Raw genomic sequence first — 15,119 nt, forward strand, 5'->3', positions numbered from 1 at the left:
GACCGCCCTGACTGGAAAGAACCTCTGTCCATCACTGGCGACTCATCGTCCCCTTGCTCAACTTTCCCGAGCCGCCAGTGAAGTCTCATCCATCGACGCTTTCCGCTGTCGACTCACCACGCCGGGAAAAATCCGCGGCGAACCGCCATCGAGGCCGCCGAGTCCCGTCAGGGAATTGTGCATATTGGAACCGGTGGGACTCAGGGCCGCCCTGTTGTCGCCGCCGGTCGGGCTGGCGAGCTCCGTGGTGGGATCTGCTGCTGCTGACGTCGCTTCGGCGGGCACGGTGGTGTCGCGAAGCTTGGAGGGCCGGTGCGGGAGACTGGTCTCGGCTGTGTCGTGGGGCACTTCGACGCTGAGGGATGGGCCGCCGCCAGAACCACCGGCGGTACGCGCGGCTTGAGCGTTGGGGAGATAGGCGTGCGGGAGTTGGGAGAGGACCTCGCTTGGTGTGTGGTGGCCCGGTCGCGTGCGGCCGGAGAAGTCGCTGGCCAGCAAATTCGTTGCCGAGGGATTAGTCTTCATGCTCACGGTGGGGCTGGGTGGTGGGATTTGCGAGCTTGCTGTTGCTGCGGCGGCGTCGGGCGCGAGTCTCGAGGCGCTGATTCGGCTGCCGGCGGGAGCGTTGGTGTATCGATCGATCATGGCCATTTCCTGGAGCCAGGTCTCGTGGCGGTAGGCCTCGCGGATGTTGGGAACGTTGACCTTGGCCATGTCGTTTCCTGCCGTGCCCGGGAGGTGGAAGTTCTTGCCCAACCACCTCTGCTTCATGGCATGCTCGAAACCGGACTGTAGGACGGAGTTCTTGGCCAGTTCGCACATGTCGACCGCGGACAGCTTGTAGATTTGTGCAGCAACGGCATATTCTTCGATCAGGGGCTCTTTGGTGAAAGCGAATTGTAAAGGATCGTCGGTCGAGAGACTCACGTTCAAGCCTCGTCGGAAGTATTGTAGGAAGGGATTGCGTTCGTAGGCGAGGAATAACGCGTTGTTGCTAAGCGGTGACATGGCAACACCAATGCGTTCGAGGTAGAAGATGTACTGTAGTAGCGGAACCTTGCGAAGAAGCAGACCGTGGCTGATGCTGTGGCAACACAAGACGGCAGCGGCCAGATGGTCTGTGTCTCCTGCTTCACCACAGTGGGGTCTTAGTACGAATGTATTAAATCCTCTCTGCTTCCGCCACACGTTGAGTGAGGCAATGTTGGCAAAGAGGTAATAAATCCAGTAGCTGTAGGGAGGATTTTGTGGCGTGCTCCAATCCTTCGGTAGAGGGAACTTGCGATAAATACGACGCTCAGCCTTGCTTTCGTCATCAACGGAGTCAAACCCAATGACTCTCTGCAAGAAGACGTGCAACTTTGGATGCGTGCTCGGATTCTGCGTGACTTCGAACAGAGGCTGGAACACATTCTTCACCACTTCTTCGTACTTGTCCATCAGACCGGATGACTTGTAGACGTCGAACAGTCGCGGCACCTGGATCAGCCAACGAACGTTCGGCGAGTATAGTTTATTGTCGACCACCCAAGCGGCCAACTTGTCCCACTCGTCCAGGCTGCGACCATAGATGCTGATGCGCCACTCTACCATTTGGTATTTGCTGCTTTCTAGATCCGAGATGACTTCTTTAGTGATTTCAGCAAGATAGCGGCCCTGGATGTGATTGTCCGTCTTCAGAAAGATTGTTCGCAATCTGCTTTCGCCAACAGGGTTGTATTTAAGGTTGAACTTGTCGAACCGGTGGAAAGAATCCACATGCGCGTGCATATCTAATGTGTCGATACTCAAGTCATAAGCTGTAAGCTTCAAGCTTTCAAACACCTCTTTGAGGGTGAGGTACTTTCCATCTCTGAAGAGAACGACTTCATCGGGCGATTTCTTCATCTTGCTCTTGATAAATCTTAACAAGTGCTTTTGATTCATACAAGCAGAGTGGTGAACGTGTGTATCAACCTTTCGTACGTTGTAGAAGTCACGATGCGGCACAGCTTTTGTGTCTGCAATTTCTTGATACTCATTCAGCAAGTTGTAGAGGTTGAACTTGCCCTCGAGATATTGCAGCCGGCGGAATGCAAATGACTTGCTCGGTCCATCTGACGATATTCCGAGAACTGTATCCAGATCCATGTAGAATTCCCGGATATCCGGAATGTGAATGATTGGTTCGCCCATCTCAACAGAAGTTTTTGTTTCGTAGACTTGAAATACACCTTTCGCATCTAGCTGGAACGTCATCTCGGAGGCCTCTGGTAGCGGAAGGCAGTCTTCATAGTAGAAGTCTTCGCCAATGTCAGTACCCATCTTCCGTGATGGCCGCTGCGAGTTTGTCGCAGCTCCATCTGCAGGCGTAATGGGCGGTGAGCGGGCCCCGCTCTGGTCTGCTTCTTGAGATGGCTCGGCTCGCTCTTTGTTGTTCTGCCAGACGGGCTCTGGCGGTGGAGGGTAAATGTTCCAGCCAGGATCGTCTCGTGGATTGTCCGTTGGACCTTGCAGCGACAGGCGAATGTATTTGTGGCGAATGTCAAGAATCTTCTGAATATTGCTGTAGATCTCGTTGAGCTCCGTTGCGACGCTAGAGTGAATTGCTGGAGCTGCGTCATGAGTTGGCTCGGCTGGAGCCATCTGTGAATCGGAGTGCTGAGCGAATGACGGATGGTAATGCGACGTGTCGGTACGCAAAGCTGACGGACCGACATTCGAGGCTGACGCGGTGCCATTGATCCCTTCAAATCGACCCAGATTGGGGGTTTGAACGCTTGGGTGATCTGGTGCCTTGGTAGGGTCCACAAGGCCAACAGGCAGTGCAGATTGATATGCTGGAGGCTTGGAACTTTGGTGACTACGAACGCTTCCAGAGTATCCGAGCGTGCTTTGATCGCCGCCCAGGATTGGAAATGCTCTTGGATGTATGATAGGGCTTCTGCTAGTCAATGGAGTCGCTGATGTACTATTGCCATCGATGGTGTTCTGTCGTTGCTGCTGATAGAACTGCTTCGCTTCAACATGGGACATCTGCTTCTCTAGCTGATAGCTGTAGAATGTCGTTCTACGTTGTCTGTCTCTGGCAAGCATTCCCTGAGGTTCCGACTCTCCGGTCTGACTTCGAGCCAATTGCTCAGAGTATGTGCTCTGTGCCATGTCTCCGCCCATGTGTTCGAGATCGTCGTAATCTTCATGATCGCCGTCTCTCTCATCGGCATCGCTGTGATCCACGGTCGAGTCGGGGCCAAGATCACCACCTTCACTGTCGTCTGACTCTTCGTCGTGGACGATATGATGTGGCGGAAAGGAAGGTGGCATTGCGCTTCTTTGCATCATACTAGTGACAACGTTGAGGAATGGTGGGCGGGCTGTGAGAAGGATATCGTAATGAATGAGCAGTAGGATTTACGTAGAGAATTAATGAAAGGCAGTTCAAAGAACGACAAAGCCGCTTTGAGAAGCTTCGCAGAGTTGTCGTAGGTAGGAAAGCTAGAATGAATATCTCACGAACGACTTGTTGACACAACACAGAGACAATGTGCGAGAGGGATGAAAGGACGAGATGAAGACATCCATGGGTACTGTAGGATACACATACCAGAGGCGGCACAACGTGGTTGGATGTCCGCTTACAGGAGAATCACGTTCCGTGTGAGGGTAGGGCAACAGAGTTCCAACGAAGGGCCCTATCGAGGTATTGCCAGAGGTACGTTCTTGATTATGTCAGCTACCGGTGGGCGCTTATGTCAGCCACCGGTGCCAGTTGGGTTATCAACTCCCGTAGGTAAGTGTAGAAACTCTGTTTCGCGTCGCGCTCGATCGCCGGCCGCCTGAATACTAAGTTTGCGCAGGTCCCCAGCTCTCCAGTAGTAGGGCCCGGGCCTCCGGCTGCTTTTCGTGCTCCCAACATTTACCAGCTGAGAAATGTGTTCCTTCGACCCCGAGCCCACGATCACCGTCACCAGCGCCAACTGACCTACTTCTTTCTCCTTGTTCCCTCTTCTCTCCAACCAACCGCTCACATACACCGACACGAATTCAAAATGAGTACCGCAAAACCAGTCAAGGACACGCTCCCTGCGGTCACAGCAGCGCCGAGCGGCCTGGACCTCTACGCCCGATTTGCGCTCGCCGGTGCTCTTGGCTGCTCGCTCACCCACGGCGCCTTCACTCCCGTCGATGTGTACGTCTGAATTCGTCTTTCACGTATCTTCAGCCCTCCAAATGCGCATTCGCTTGTGTCCTCGGACTGTCGTGCGCCGACGCGAAGGCGGAGAACATGTGCACATTTGACTCTGGTTGACACGCCGCTCACAGCGTCAAGACCCGCATTCAGCTCGACCCGGCCACTTACAACCGGGGCATGATCGGTGGTTTCCGCCAGGTTATCGCTAATGAGGGTGCTGGTGCCCTGCTCACCGGTTTTGGCCCGACCTTCACCGGATACTTTATCCAGGGTGCCTTCAAGTTCGGCGGGTACGAGTTCTTCAAGAAGCAGTCGATCAACTTCCTCGGCCTCGACAAGGCTCGCGAATATCGTACCGCCGTGTACTCTGTCTCTGCCGCCTCGGCCGAATTCTTCGCCTCGATTGCACTTTGCCCGCTCGAGGCGACACGTATTCGATTAGTTTCCCAGCCTGGTTTCGCCAAGGGCCTGGTCGATGGACTCAGCAAGATCGTATCCCAGGAGGGTGTTGGTGCTCTCTATAGCGGGTTTGGCCCTATTCTGTTCAAGCAGTAGGTTCTACCCTGTTCCATATCTGTTTTGCTGATGAAGTTCTCGCGTCTGAGACAAATCCCCCCCTCCTCCCAACCCGCCCTAAGAATAGCCTGGCCAGTGTCTCGAGCGCAGCTATGACTACTACATACACTTTTGAGGAAATCGACTTATGCGGTCAAATAGAGTTCCCTATACCGTCACGAAGTTCGTCGCGTTCGAGAAAATCGCCGAGTTCTTTTTCAGCAAAGTCGATAAATCGACCCTGTCGAGCGGTGCAACTACCGGCATCAACCTGGGATCCGGTCTCCTCGCCGGTTTCGCTGCAGCCATCGTATCCCAGCCCGCCGACACTATGCTCTCCAAGATCAATAAGACAAAGGGTGCGCCAGGTGAGGGCACCGTCTCCCGCCTGATCAAGATCGCCAGTCAGCTCGGCCTCCGTGGTTCATTTGCTGGTTTGCCCACTCGTCTTTTTATGGTTGGTGGTCTGACCGCAGGTCAGTTCGCCATCTACGGAGACATCAAGAAGCTTTTGGGTATGTTCTTTACGCTGAGAATCTTTGGGTCAATCGGGACCAAGCTTCCAAGCACGGCAAGAAGTTTCTACTAACATAATCTTCAGGTGCCACCGGCGGTGTTGAGATTGCAAAGTGACAGCAAGCTATCTGAAGGTGTGCGAGGTTCTGCGCGGTTCTTTCTTGGCGCGAGAAGATGATGGTCGCACCGGTTTCCAACGTCTAAAAATCGCACAAGCCAGCTTCGTCCTCTAAGAAGATTGGGTCATGAATGGTGAGGAAGGAAAAGAAGAGCACGATGCGAGACTGGTTTTGTCATCGTTGCAAAATTTTCCGGGAGAAAAGTCTTATGGGTTTGGGTTGCGGCGTCTGTCCCAATCATGGCGATCTCATCGATGGTCATGCAACTTGTTATTTCAGCACTATGGCGATACATTCAGCATTGGTTCAAGCTGTGGCGGCTTCCGGACTAGAAAGCTACAATTTGTTTCGGGCGTGCTGATGCGAAAGGCCTGCATCATCGGCGAAACTCACATTGTACGGCAATTACATTTCCTCGAAGTTCGCAGGTTTGTGCCCAAGCCTTGCAGACCGTTCATTCAATAAGTGTACACGGAAAAGATCAGGGCATTATGTGGTACGGTCTATGTATAAGAAGTATAGTTCACGAACACTGCTTTTTAAGAAGGCACATAGTTTCTTTTTGCTTTTTTACCCAATGAATAGGCGTCTATATATGAAACGGAGATCTCCATAGATCAGTCCGCCTCAACACTATGGGCGGTGTATTCAAATAGAAAGTACCGTACGGTCGTGTCGGTTCCGATCTACAGGCCGTGTTCGGTGCTACCCTCCTCCCATCGCCGGATCGATCACATAATACCCTTCATGGTCCGTTGAGATTGAGCACGTCGTAACTTCATAGCGCGCTTGAGCCGGCACGCCGACTTTAAAGATGAAGACCATCGCGCTGCACGCGTCTAGCATCTAGCTGTTCGAGGGCGATGCGCTGGCAGGCTAAGCAAGACCTTACCGCTGCATTAAAGACGAAGAACAGCGGGTCTGATCGAAGGTCCCTCCCAGATTCCGCCTTTGCCACCAGCATCTCGTCGGACCATTCTGCCTTGTCTTCATACCGCCAGATTCTGGTGTGAACATCGAAGTTGTTGGGGTATTTCTCCCTCCTTGCGCGTGACTTTTTGTCCCTTGGGTCGCCGTCTGGTGGGTTCTTGTTGCTATCGGTGCTGTCATCGCTGTCGCTCGGGCCATTGTTTGGCTTGACCGGCTTCTTGGCGCTCTTCAGCTGCCACGTGGGGGACAAAAAAAGGGCAAATTTTGATACAATGCTCAATAACTTATTTCAATCTTGTTCTTACCATAAGAAAAATAGACCAGAATGTAGCTAGCGGAATACTCTATTATATATAATAATATAAACATCGTAGGATTATGAATAGCTAAGTTCTTTATATCTACGAAGGTAAAGCAGACATCAGGTTCTATATAACCTTTAAATTTCGAGGGTCGAATTTGTAGTGGATTTACCCTTTTTAATATCCCCAACATGGCAAGGTGTAGCTCGATGCGAGCGTAGACCTCGTCTTCGAGGTCATTGAGGTTGTGCTCGTGCCAGAGTCTGTGGCGTCCGTCGATCACCTTTGCCATAGACCGTAGTATTTCGTGCCTTTCTTCGGCTAGTGCAAAGGGCGGTGCTAGTGACATAGAGCTGCTCGTGCTAGGTCGATCGACTTTGGTGGCGCGTGCTACGCGACTCTGTTTGCTCATCTTCAAGATGGGGTTTGTAATCGCGTTTTGCGCCGGGGTTTTTCGATTGCGAGCTTGCCATTCCCTGCTACGCTGGTCCGTGAGATCACGCTTGATCCTACCATTACAAAGGACTACTGTCGTCGAGTCGCACGCATGAGAATGGTTTGTTTCCCTATTCTGCCCGTGGCCAGGTATCGATCGAATCGGATCCGTGGACGGGGCACGCGGATGACTAATCCGATGATTGGTTTTTGCGATGACTAATACAGTCCCTGTCCACTGCATAACGTTGAAAGGTAAAGTAGGTAAGGATGTCAATTCGTTTTTACCCGGCCGTCGGGGTACATCGTCCAATCTGATCCACATCTGGAAGACGGGGGTGAGAGTATCTTATTTTACGGACAGAGTTGTCAGCCCATAGTTATTTAGAAGTATGAATGGCCAGGGCCCGAGAGCGGCTCTGCCTAAACTTCTGTCGCTTGTGGGAAAAAAACCATGGATATATAGCGCTATTTTATCATTGCTCTCCAACAGAAGCAGGTCCTTCGGGAATCCTCAGTTGGGTCGATCGGTCCTTCCAGATCTGATCGAAATAAAACCTAGCCTAAAATAGTTGTAAACCGGTTCCATGGCTCAGTTGGTTAGCGCGTGGTGCTAATAGATCTCGCCGCGAGATTCAGTTAACGCCAAGGTCGAGGGTTCGACCCCCTCTGGGACCAATTCTTTTTGCTCTTGCTCCGGGCGTTTGAAAGCGTCCCATCTGTGGCTCTCTTTTTGAACCGTGAAAAGGGGGTACGGGGCAAGATGATGTGGTATCGTACTGGCAGGGTAGGGAGCAAAAAAGGGTCCAAAGTCGTCCAAGTGGAGCCACATCATAATTTGTGAGCCAAAAGAGCTGTAGAGATACGCTGAGAGCTTGTATGTACAGCTGCAAGTGATCGGTTCTGTGTCCCACGGTACAGATAATGTTTTGAACCGACGGATGTCTCTACTACTGAAGCTAATGCTTTATGATGGACCATCATGCCTCGCGAGCGACCACTATATATTTGCTTGTGAACATGTCTCACAAGGAGGTATTGCATGCCCAGATGTGTTTAGACCTCAAAACACTAAACACTTCGTCAATTTGTGCCTAGATGTAAGTGAGCTTCACAGGTGAACTTTGTACGCCTTGATGCGAATGTTCTCCGCAAGTGGATGTGATTCATGTCAATTGGATCACGATTCCGCTTCGTTGACTCTTCGTGCAATTGTGTTTACTTTGGTTTGCCCCTGGAGTGAACAATGAGAACATGAGCACTGACAGGGTCCGGTCCCGAGCGAATGTCTCTAATGCATGCACAAGGAGTCGTCCTTTATATAGGACAGCAGACCAACAGCATACGATCTACATATCGATCACAGGCTCTCTGGCCAACTATTGCAGATCTCCGATCGGCAGAGAAAGAAATAATGTTCAACATTTGATGGCTGCATTCAAAAGTCGTCAAGTTCGTCATCCTCGCCGATCATATCTTCCCAGATTTCTATCGCCAGTGCTTCCTTCATTTTCTTCATCTTGCCTCCAAGCTGCCCGGCATGTCTGGTGATGATCTTCGGTCCCTTCTTGTGTCCGCCGATAGCTCTGCTAGGCGAATCCTCCGTGAGGGAACGATCTGCGTTTGCGCTCGGAGGATCGCTCGCGACGGAGTGATGCCTCTTACTTGTCGTCATTTCCGGACTCGAGACCTTTCTCTTCTTCGGAGTAGGTGAGCAAATCTCTTTAGCCAGCGCCAGGGGCTGCTGGGACGCACAGCTACCGAGACCGGAATGGCCTTCCAATGCATTCTTCGGAAGATTGAGCATACACATTCCTTCACCGGAAAGATCCGCCTCGTCGATGATGCTCACAGTACCGCTCAACAGGTCGCTGCCGTTTCGAAGGGTAGATTTGCTCCCCACCAGCATCACCTTACTCCGAGCTCTCGTAAGCGCGACATTGACACGTCGCGAATCGCGGAGCAATTCTCCGACATCGCCACGCGTGTTGGATCTCACGAGAGAGATGATAATGACTTCTTTATCCCGACCTTGATAGCGATCGGGCGTGTCAACCTCAACGTCAATGATTGATGCCATGCGAAGAGGCGTGGTGGCAGTGTCGGCGGGCGTGATAGAGCGGAGCAGTCGACGAAGCAGAGCGACCTGCGAACGATAGGGTGTGATGATACCAATGTCGCGAGCCTTGACGCCCTGCGCGAGGAGAGCTAGCATGGCCTCGAGGCAGAGACTGGCCTCTGCAGGATTGGTTATATTCTTTGTGCCCCCGTCGAGGTACTCGTTAGCCGCTTGACCTAGCGGATCAGTGTTGAGAAATATGACCTTGCTTTCTGGATTTGTAGCATTGGCAAGCCAACACTCGCCCCTCTTGAATCCACAAGGCGCATTACCATGTTCGTGCACCGAAGCTAACCCATCATGCTGAGGAAGCTGCAGAGTTCGGTTTGCGACTTGCTCATTCCCGCAGCTTAGACGGCCGCCGTAAATCATTTGGTTGGAAAGGCTCATGATTTCTTTGCACATGCGGTACTGACATCCTAGCTCCACCACCGCCTGCTCATTTTCGTTGCGCTGACATAGCATGCGGAACAGACTCTCGTCCAACCCGCCTTCCAACGCGAGTCGGTTCTGCACAAGAGGCGGCAATTGGAAGTGGTCGCCGACGAGCACAAACTTTCGCGCACAAAGCAGGGGACCAAGGATCGTAGGGAGTGTGATTTGACTTGCCTCGTCCACGATGCATACGTCAAAAGTGCGACGACGGAAGAGTGCATGATTGGTGCCCATGCAAGTGGAAGCCACGATGCTGGTGTTCATGTACGCTTCTTCCACTTCATCAATGGACGTTCGAGGTTGATTAGTAGAAGCGAGCAGGCAGAACTCCTGAACTTGGGGATTGATCTTGGCGGGGACACCCAATCGAAGGATGCTGCCTGCTGACGCAAGGTCACGGATCTTCAAGAGAATGTTATCGACTGCTGTATGGGTGAATGAGGTCAACAGTATGGATTTTTTCTCCGCTAGGAGAGCTTTGATGATTTGAGCGATTGTGGTTGTTTTGCCGGTGCCGGGCATACCGAGGATAAGTGCAAAATCGTTCGTTGACAGCACTGTGTTCACCGCCTTCCTTTGGTCTTCATTCATCGCGCTGTCCTGCAAATCGATGTCTTCCATGGTCGATGCGGCAAACTTGGGCGATTCACCATACACGATTTGCTCTCTCAACTTCGTGTGGATCGGATGTGGTGACATGAGAGTCAGCAAATTGTTCCGAATCAATGAGAGTCCGTTGGAGAATTCATCCTTGTCGACACGGTATAGTATAGACTTCTCATTTGTGGAGCCATCATCCGATCGTACACTGCTCACATTCTTGATCCCACGGAAGGACTGATTCGATTCTTCATCAAAATCCTTGGATCTTCGGCGAGCTTCACCAAGTTTTCGATCCACTGCGACTTGTAGCTCATGTTTCGAAACGGCGACCACATATCCATTGGCAAGGGCCCATTGTCCCTGTTCGGATGACACGACGATGGGCTCTCCCACGACAAGCTGCGTGGCTTCCGTGAATGATGCTGATGCTGCGGATGCAGAGCGAACGAAGCTGTACGTGTATCGATTGATCTTGCCACCAACACCATCGACATCACCGCACGCAGCTCGTGTTGAAGTCGAGCCATGATGCTTGAGCACCAGATTCCCGAAGCATCGGCCCACTTTCTGTCTCTGCGCGGAAGACATCGTCCAAAGCTCTCTCCTCATCTGAATCTGATCGCCCTCTTCGAAAGTCAACAGGCGATCCCACTTCGTATACCACTTTCGCAGTATCTCGACGCGGCCCGCACCTTGCGTCTTGGATTGTAACAAGTGGCCAACAGACTCCTGCCAGATAAGAGAATGGTTTTTCTTGTTGTCATCAACCATGCCAGCTGTCTCGGCAGTCCCGTTCTCTTTGAGTGCGTGGTAGGTAAAGCACGATTGTTGTGCATAACACTTGCTGCATTTGAAAGGGGTTTTGAGAAGGTTCGGCAAATCCGATCCTTCGACAATCTGTGAGGCAAGCGCATCCGGCTGGTCATCCGAAGCGCTCTGCTGTGGTTGCCTTGCTCGGAAAATGTACACTGCTAGGCGGTTGCGCTGCTGTATCATCTGTCGGACTTCTCGTACGGGCGGCGCAATTCGATAGATTGACGAACTCTCCAAATAGTACAATATTCCAGCGGTCACGCCAGTGTCGTACCTGTCTGACAACAAAAGTGTATACAGCGCCGTCTGAGCACGATGGGCTGGGGACTGTGTAGTCCGTCCAGTCTTGACCTCGAATGGCAATATGAGTTTCTTGCCGGGTCGATCAGGGTGATCGAAGAGATGTGCTTCGATGGTGGCGTCGATGTTGCCCTTGAGTCCATACATAGGGGACCATACATGCTCCTCAATCGCGATGAGCTTGCTGATCGACATCCAGACCTTTTGACCTTGTCGATCGTCGACCAGTGCAGTATCGGACGGTTGCGCTGACACGTAGGTATCGGCCCAAGCAGCCACCTCGCCCATTTTCGCCCTGATTTCCTCGATTGCAAGATTTTGGTCACGCATGCCGAGCTCCCACAGCCCTTCAACATGAGCTTGTACAGTCTTCTCCGCAGTGTCGTCAAGAAATTGAGGATCCCATTGATTTGCCGAAAGTGCTTTTTGGAAGATCTCGTGTAATATGCTGCCATAAACCATAGCTTTGCTCGTCTCGCCTGTCGCTTTGATCAGATTCTGGAGGACCGCTTTCCGGACGCAGTCAAACGAATCAGCGACGGTCGTTGCTGAAAGCATGTGATCTGGATGGACAATCAAGAATGGACTGGTGTCGCTATCATCGACCAGTATCTGCCCAGTGGGCTCTGCAGCGGTACGCAAGCCAGGTTTGCGGGACAGTGGCGCTTCTGCAATGTGTATAATGTCTCCAGGCTTCACAATCGTGGCAGTCCATGAATCGCGAAGCGTGATGGCTGCGAGTCGTGAGCTGGCTTCTGTCTGAGCAAGCAACACTGTCTCTTCTCGCGATTGATTTCCCTCCGTCACATACCTCCCTTCTTGGACTTGTTTGATGATGAATCTATCATGGCGCCGCAAAGCAATTCTTTGTTCGGACTGTACGCTGGTGGGAGACATGTTCGTCTTAGTCGCAGACGGATGTGAAGGCAGTCGATTATCACAATTTTGGAGTTCATGAGGCAGCATCTATACATTCATAAGCTACATGATCATCGTAGTGTGGTCAATCTCGACTGACCCGAAGCGCTTGCGTGGCGCACACATCCGCTAGAGCAAAATCATCTTCATCGATATCACTTCCTCCAAACTCATCATCGTTGCTCTTCAGGTGTGGTATCCGTGGATTTGGTCTATATCCGGAGTTATGATCGGTCTCAGTAAGATCGATACTATGGGAAACAGCTTCGCGGTCCTCAATCGAGCCCTGCTTTGAACCTCCTGAAACGGCAGGGAGTTCGCCCATGATTTCATCAATGTCATCGGCCGTGAGATCGAAGTCTTCAGCAAACTCGTCCATTGCTTGTGCTAACACTGGGCCAGCTTTGACAACGGCATCGGGCTTCGTCGCAATAGGAGCTCTGACGATCGAGGGCCTTTTATACGCAGGAAGTAGGCCCTGCTTGCGAAAATGTAAAGGTGCTAAACCCGGAATATCCGATGCAACTATATTTTTCGATTCCACGGAATGACCCAAGGTGAGTTCTAGTATGGCTGGCGGCTGACGTGTTGTGCGGTTCCTGTCAGCATCATCTGCTGACTCGGTATGAATATCCATTGCCCTCCGATTGAATCTGTCTTTCATCACAGCCTTGCGCACAGGACTGAAGCCTGACCGCTCCTGCGTACGCGCCATTTTGACCCCAGGAAGAGGACTCGAGCTGGAGGGAGCCTCACTCTTTTCATTGACACTCTGATGTTGTGCAGCCAAGAGACTCTGAGACGACAAGGACTCTTGTATCTTTTCGACCATCGCCGCGACTTTACTCTTCCCGCCGGTCTCGGCCGCCGTGTGATCCTGCCACAACTTGATGTTCGTGCGGGTATTCATGCAAACCCTTTTATTACGACTGTTTGGCCAATCGTTCCCTGTGCTTACCCATCGTCGGAATCCGCCGCTTCTGACCGGAGTTTCGAGCAATGGTCGCGGCGATGCTTCGAAAGCTGACTTTGTCAATTCAGCAATATTATCGATCGGTTTGCCATTTGCATAAAGCCTCCAGAGGTCAGCTGTAGGATCTGCTTCTGGTGAGGGCTTGTCGGCGCTCTGCGTTTGTGCGGCTTGCAATGCCGCCTTGCGCTGCTGGGAGCATGTTGTGGGACAGACAGGCGACGAACTTCGTGCTCGTTTTCGTTTGTGATGGGGTGTCATAACATTTGAGGAACTGTTTGGGACCCATGAAATTTGCTCCTCGGGCGACTCCTCTACTGGCGCAACATGTTTCGCGGCATCGCAATCTCCAATGAGGTCCTCCAGCGGTATCCTGGGATTTGGTGTGCACGGGAAAGTGTTCGCGTGTTTTAGCTGGGGCGTATGGGTAACGCTGATCTCGACCATGGTGGCTGTCTCGGCAGCCCGGTGTCCGTCTTCATTCCATCTCTGCTCCTTCGTAGGGACTGCTGCTGCTTCCGGCTTCGATCCTATCGCATCGAGGGTATGACCGGTTGACGGTCGCAGACTTCTCGGCTTGCCAGTGGGATAGTGATTGGACAAAACAGCTGCTCTGGGGAGCACTATGTTGGTCGAAGTCTCGCTGAGTATAGGTCTGTGATGTGGCTGCCTACTCCAATGGGTTGATTTGCTCTGAATGTATCATGTTAGCATGATTTAAGTAGGGGCAGCTGCAAATAGCCTACTTGATGAATGTTCTCCTGTTCAAAAAGGCCTTTGCTTTGGCCAGCCATCGGGCTATTAGACGATATATGTAGAATAAATGATTATGCTGCACCCGTGACCAACAGTTCGTTGCTGTGAATGGGTATCGTCTTTGGAACGCCCGTGCGAGTGAGCTGCGGGACCAGCTGCATTTGTTTTGGGTTTCATTCAGGAACTGGAAGCACGCGACGACGCGACTGATTGTGCGGAGACGCGTCGATTGATGACTAACTGGCTGACTCATCGAGAAACACTAAATTGCCCACTCGCCCAGGCGTGAACTCATCCGAGTCGCAAACGCTCACCGCGAAACCCAAGTTCGCCTATTGCATGAGAGTCAGCATTGTTGATTTACCTCTTCTTGTCTTGCCAGAGCTGCAAGGCATCAGTTGCAGTGAGGAGGGAGATTCATCTCTGCCCGTGACTGTGCTCAAGGATGTGGACCATGCTCCAAAACTAAGTCCATTCCTCAACGCGTTCTCTTTGTTGATGAATTTGGAGTGATCATTCAAGAGATCCATGGATGGTAGGAAACCTCTATCCTGCAGGGATTGTTCTGATGACTTTCGAGATGGCCGTGATGATTGCGGATCACATGCGTCAACACAAGCGTAACACGTCGATGCCATGAACAGGTATTTCTCTCAGCTCAATCAGCACACAACCGTTAAGGATGAAGACACCTTTGAAATGCGTCTGTGACATCGACTCAACGCCTCAAAGGCATGGCATTTCGAACAATTCAATATCAACCTTTGAGCTACCGCATCTTGCTTGCAAGAGCGTGAGCGTGGTGAGATACTTGCATCGTGACGAACATGTACGTACCTCACCCCGCTTCGGGAATTACGGCTGATCGACATGATGAACCAAAACAGCCAATGACCGGGGTCATGCTTTGGCAATGCGACTCTACACCAAAGCCATCAAAGGCCATCAAATGCAGATCAAGCACTCCAGGGCTCGTTGCGAAGAGAGTGGCGACGAACGCGCGCCGGGTTAATGTGCGGCTGTCCTTCCCAAACAGCATACTGGTCCGAAGCGCAATTTCTCAAAGGACAGCCTGACGTACGATGCTGCCGGGGCTGTTGAGTTGCATTCCATCCAACATTTATCCATTGCCACTACCAACGTTAGCGTTCCAGCGATCCGCATTTAACGCCACGGT

General features: G+C 51.9%; 4 protein-coding genes and 1 non-coding gene across 5 annotated transcripts; 2 read left to right on the forward strand and 3 right to left on the reverse strand.

Annotated features, from left to right (window-relative positions):
- Positions 1 to 57: 57 nt before the first annotated feature.
- Positions 58 to 3,141, reverse strand: K489DRAFT_313172 (AMP deaminase; the record flags this gene model as incomplete). Its single annotated transcript, XM_033600918.1, has 1 exon — positions 58 to 3,141. The coding sequence occupies one exon, from the start codon at positions 3,139 to 3,141 to the stop codon at positions 58 to 60; it is 3,084 nt and encodes a 1,027-aa protein (XP_033463501.1).
- A 418-nt stretch (positions 3,142 to 3,559) lies between these two features.
- On the forward strand, positions 3,560 to 5,359 carry K489DRAFT_386789 (mitochondrial phosphate carrier protein; the record flags this gene model as incomplete). Its single annotated transcript, XM_033606259.1, has 5 exons — positions 3,560 to 3,568; positions 4,053 to 4,168; positions 4,303 to 4,722; positions 4,889 to 5,241; positions 5,328 to 5,359. The coding sequence occupies 5 exons, from the start codon at positions 3,560 to 3,562 to the stop codon at positions 5,357 to 5,359; spliced, it is 930 nt and encodes a 309-aa protein (XP_033463502.1).
- Positions 5,360 to 5,933: 574 nt separating this feature from the next.
- K489DRAFT_428827 (uncharacterized protein) lies at positions 5,934 to 7,005 on the reverse strand (the record flags this gene model as incomplete). The annotated part of the gene is made up of 2 exons (XM_033608350.1): positions 5,934 to 6,508; positions 6,766 to 7,005. 2 exons carry the CDS (start codon positions 7,003 to 7,005, stop codon positions 6,170 to 6,172), a joined length of 579 nt encoding a protein of 192 aa, XP_033463503.1. The 3' UTR covers positions 5,934 to 6,169.
- Positions 7,006 to 7,609: 604 nt separating this feature from the next.
- Positions 7,610 to 7,706, forward strand: K489DRAFT_t10. Its single transcript has one exon. It is a non-coding gene; the product is annotated as a tRNA-Ile (tRNA).
- Positions 7,707 to 12,244: 4,538 nt separating this feature from the next.
- K489DRAFT_376878 (uncharacterized protein) lies at positions 12,245 to 14,090 on the reverse strand. The gene is made up of 2 exons (XM_033604016.1): positions 13,933 to 14,090; positions 12,245 to 13,879 (listed from the first exon to the last, which is right to left on the reverse strand). The coding sequence occupies exons 1-2, from the start codon at positions 13,978 to 13,980 to the stop codon at positions 12,302 to 12,304; spliced, it is 1,626 nt and encodes a 541-aa protein (XP_033463504.1). The 5' UTR covers positions 13,981 to 14,090; the 3' UTR covers positions 12,245 to 12,301.
- Positions 14,091 to 15,119: the final 1,029 nt, after the last annotated feature.

Source organism: Dissoconium aciculare, assembly GCF_010015565.1.
Source record: "Dissoconium aciculare CBS 342.82 unplaced genomic scaffold K489scaffold_2, whole genome shotgun sequence".
NCBI lineage: Eukaryota > Fungi > Ascomycota > Dothideomycetes > Mycosphaerellales > Dissoconiaceae > Dissoconium > Dissoconium aciculare.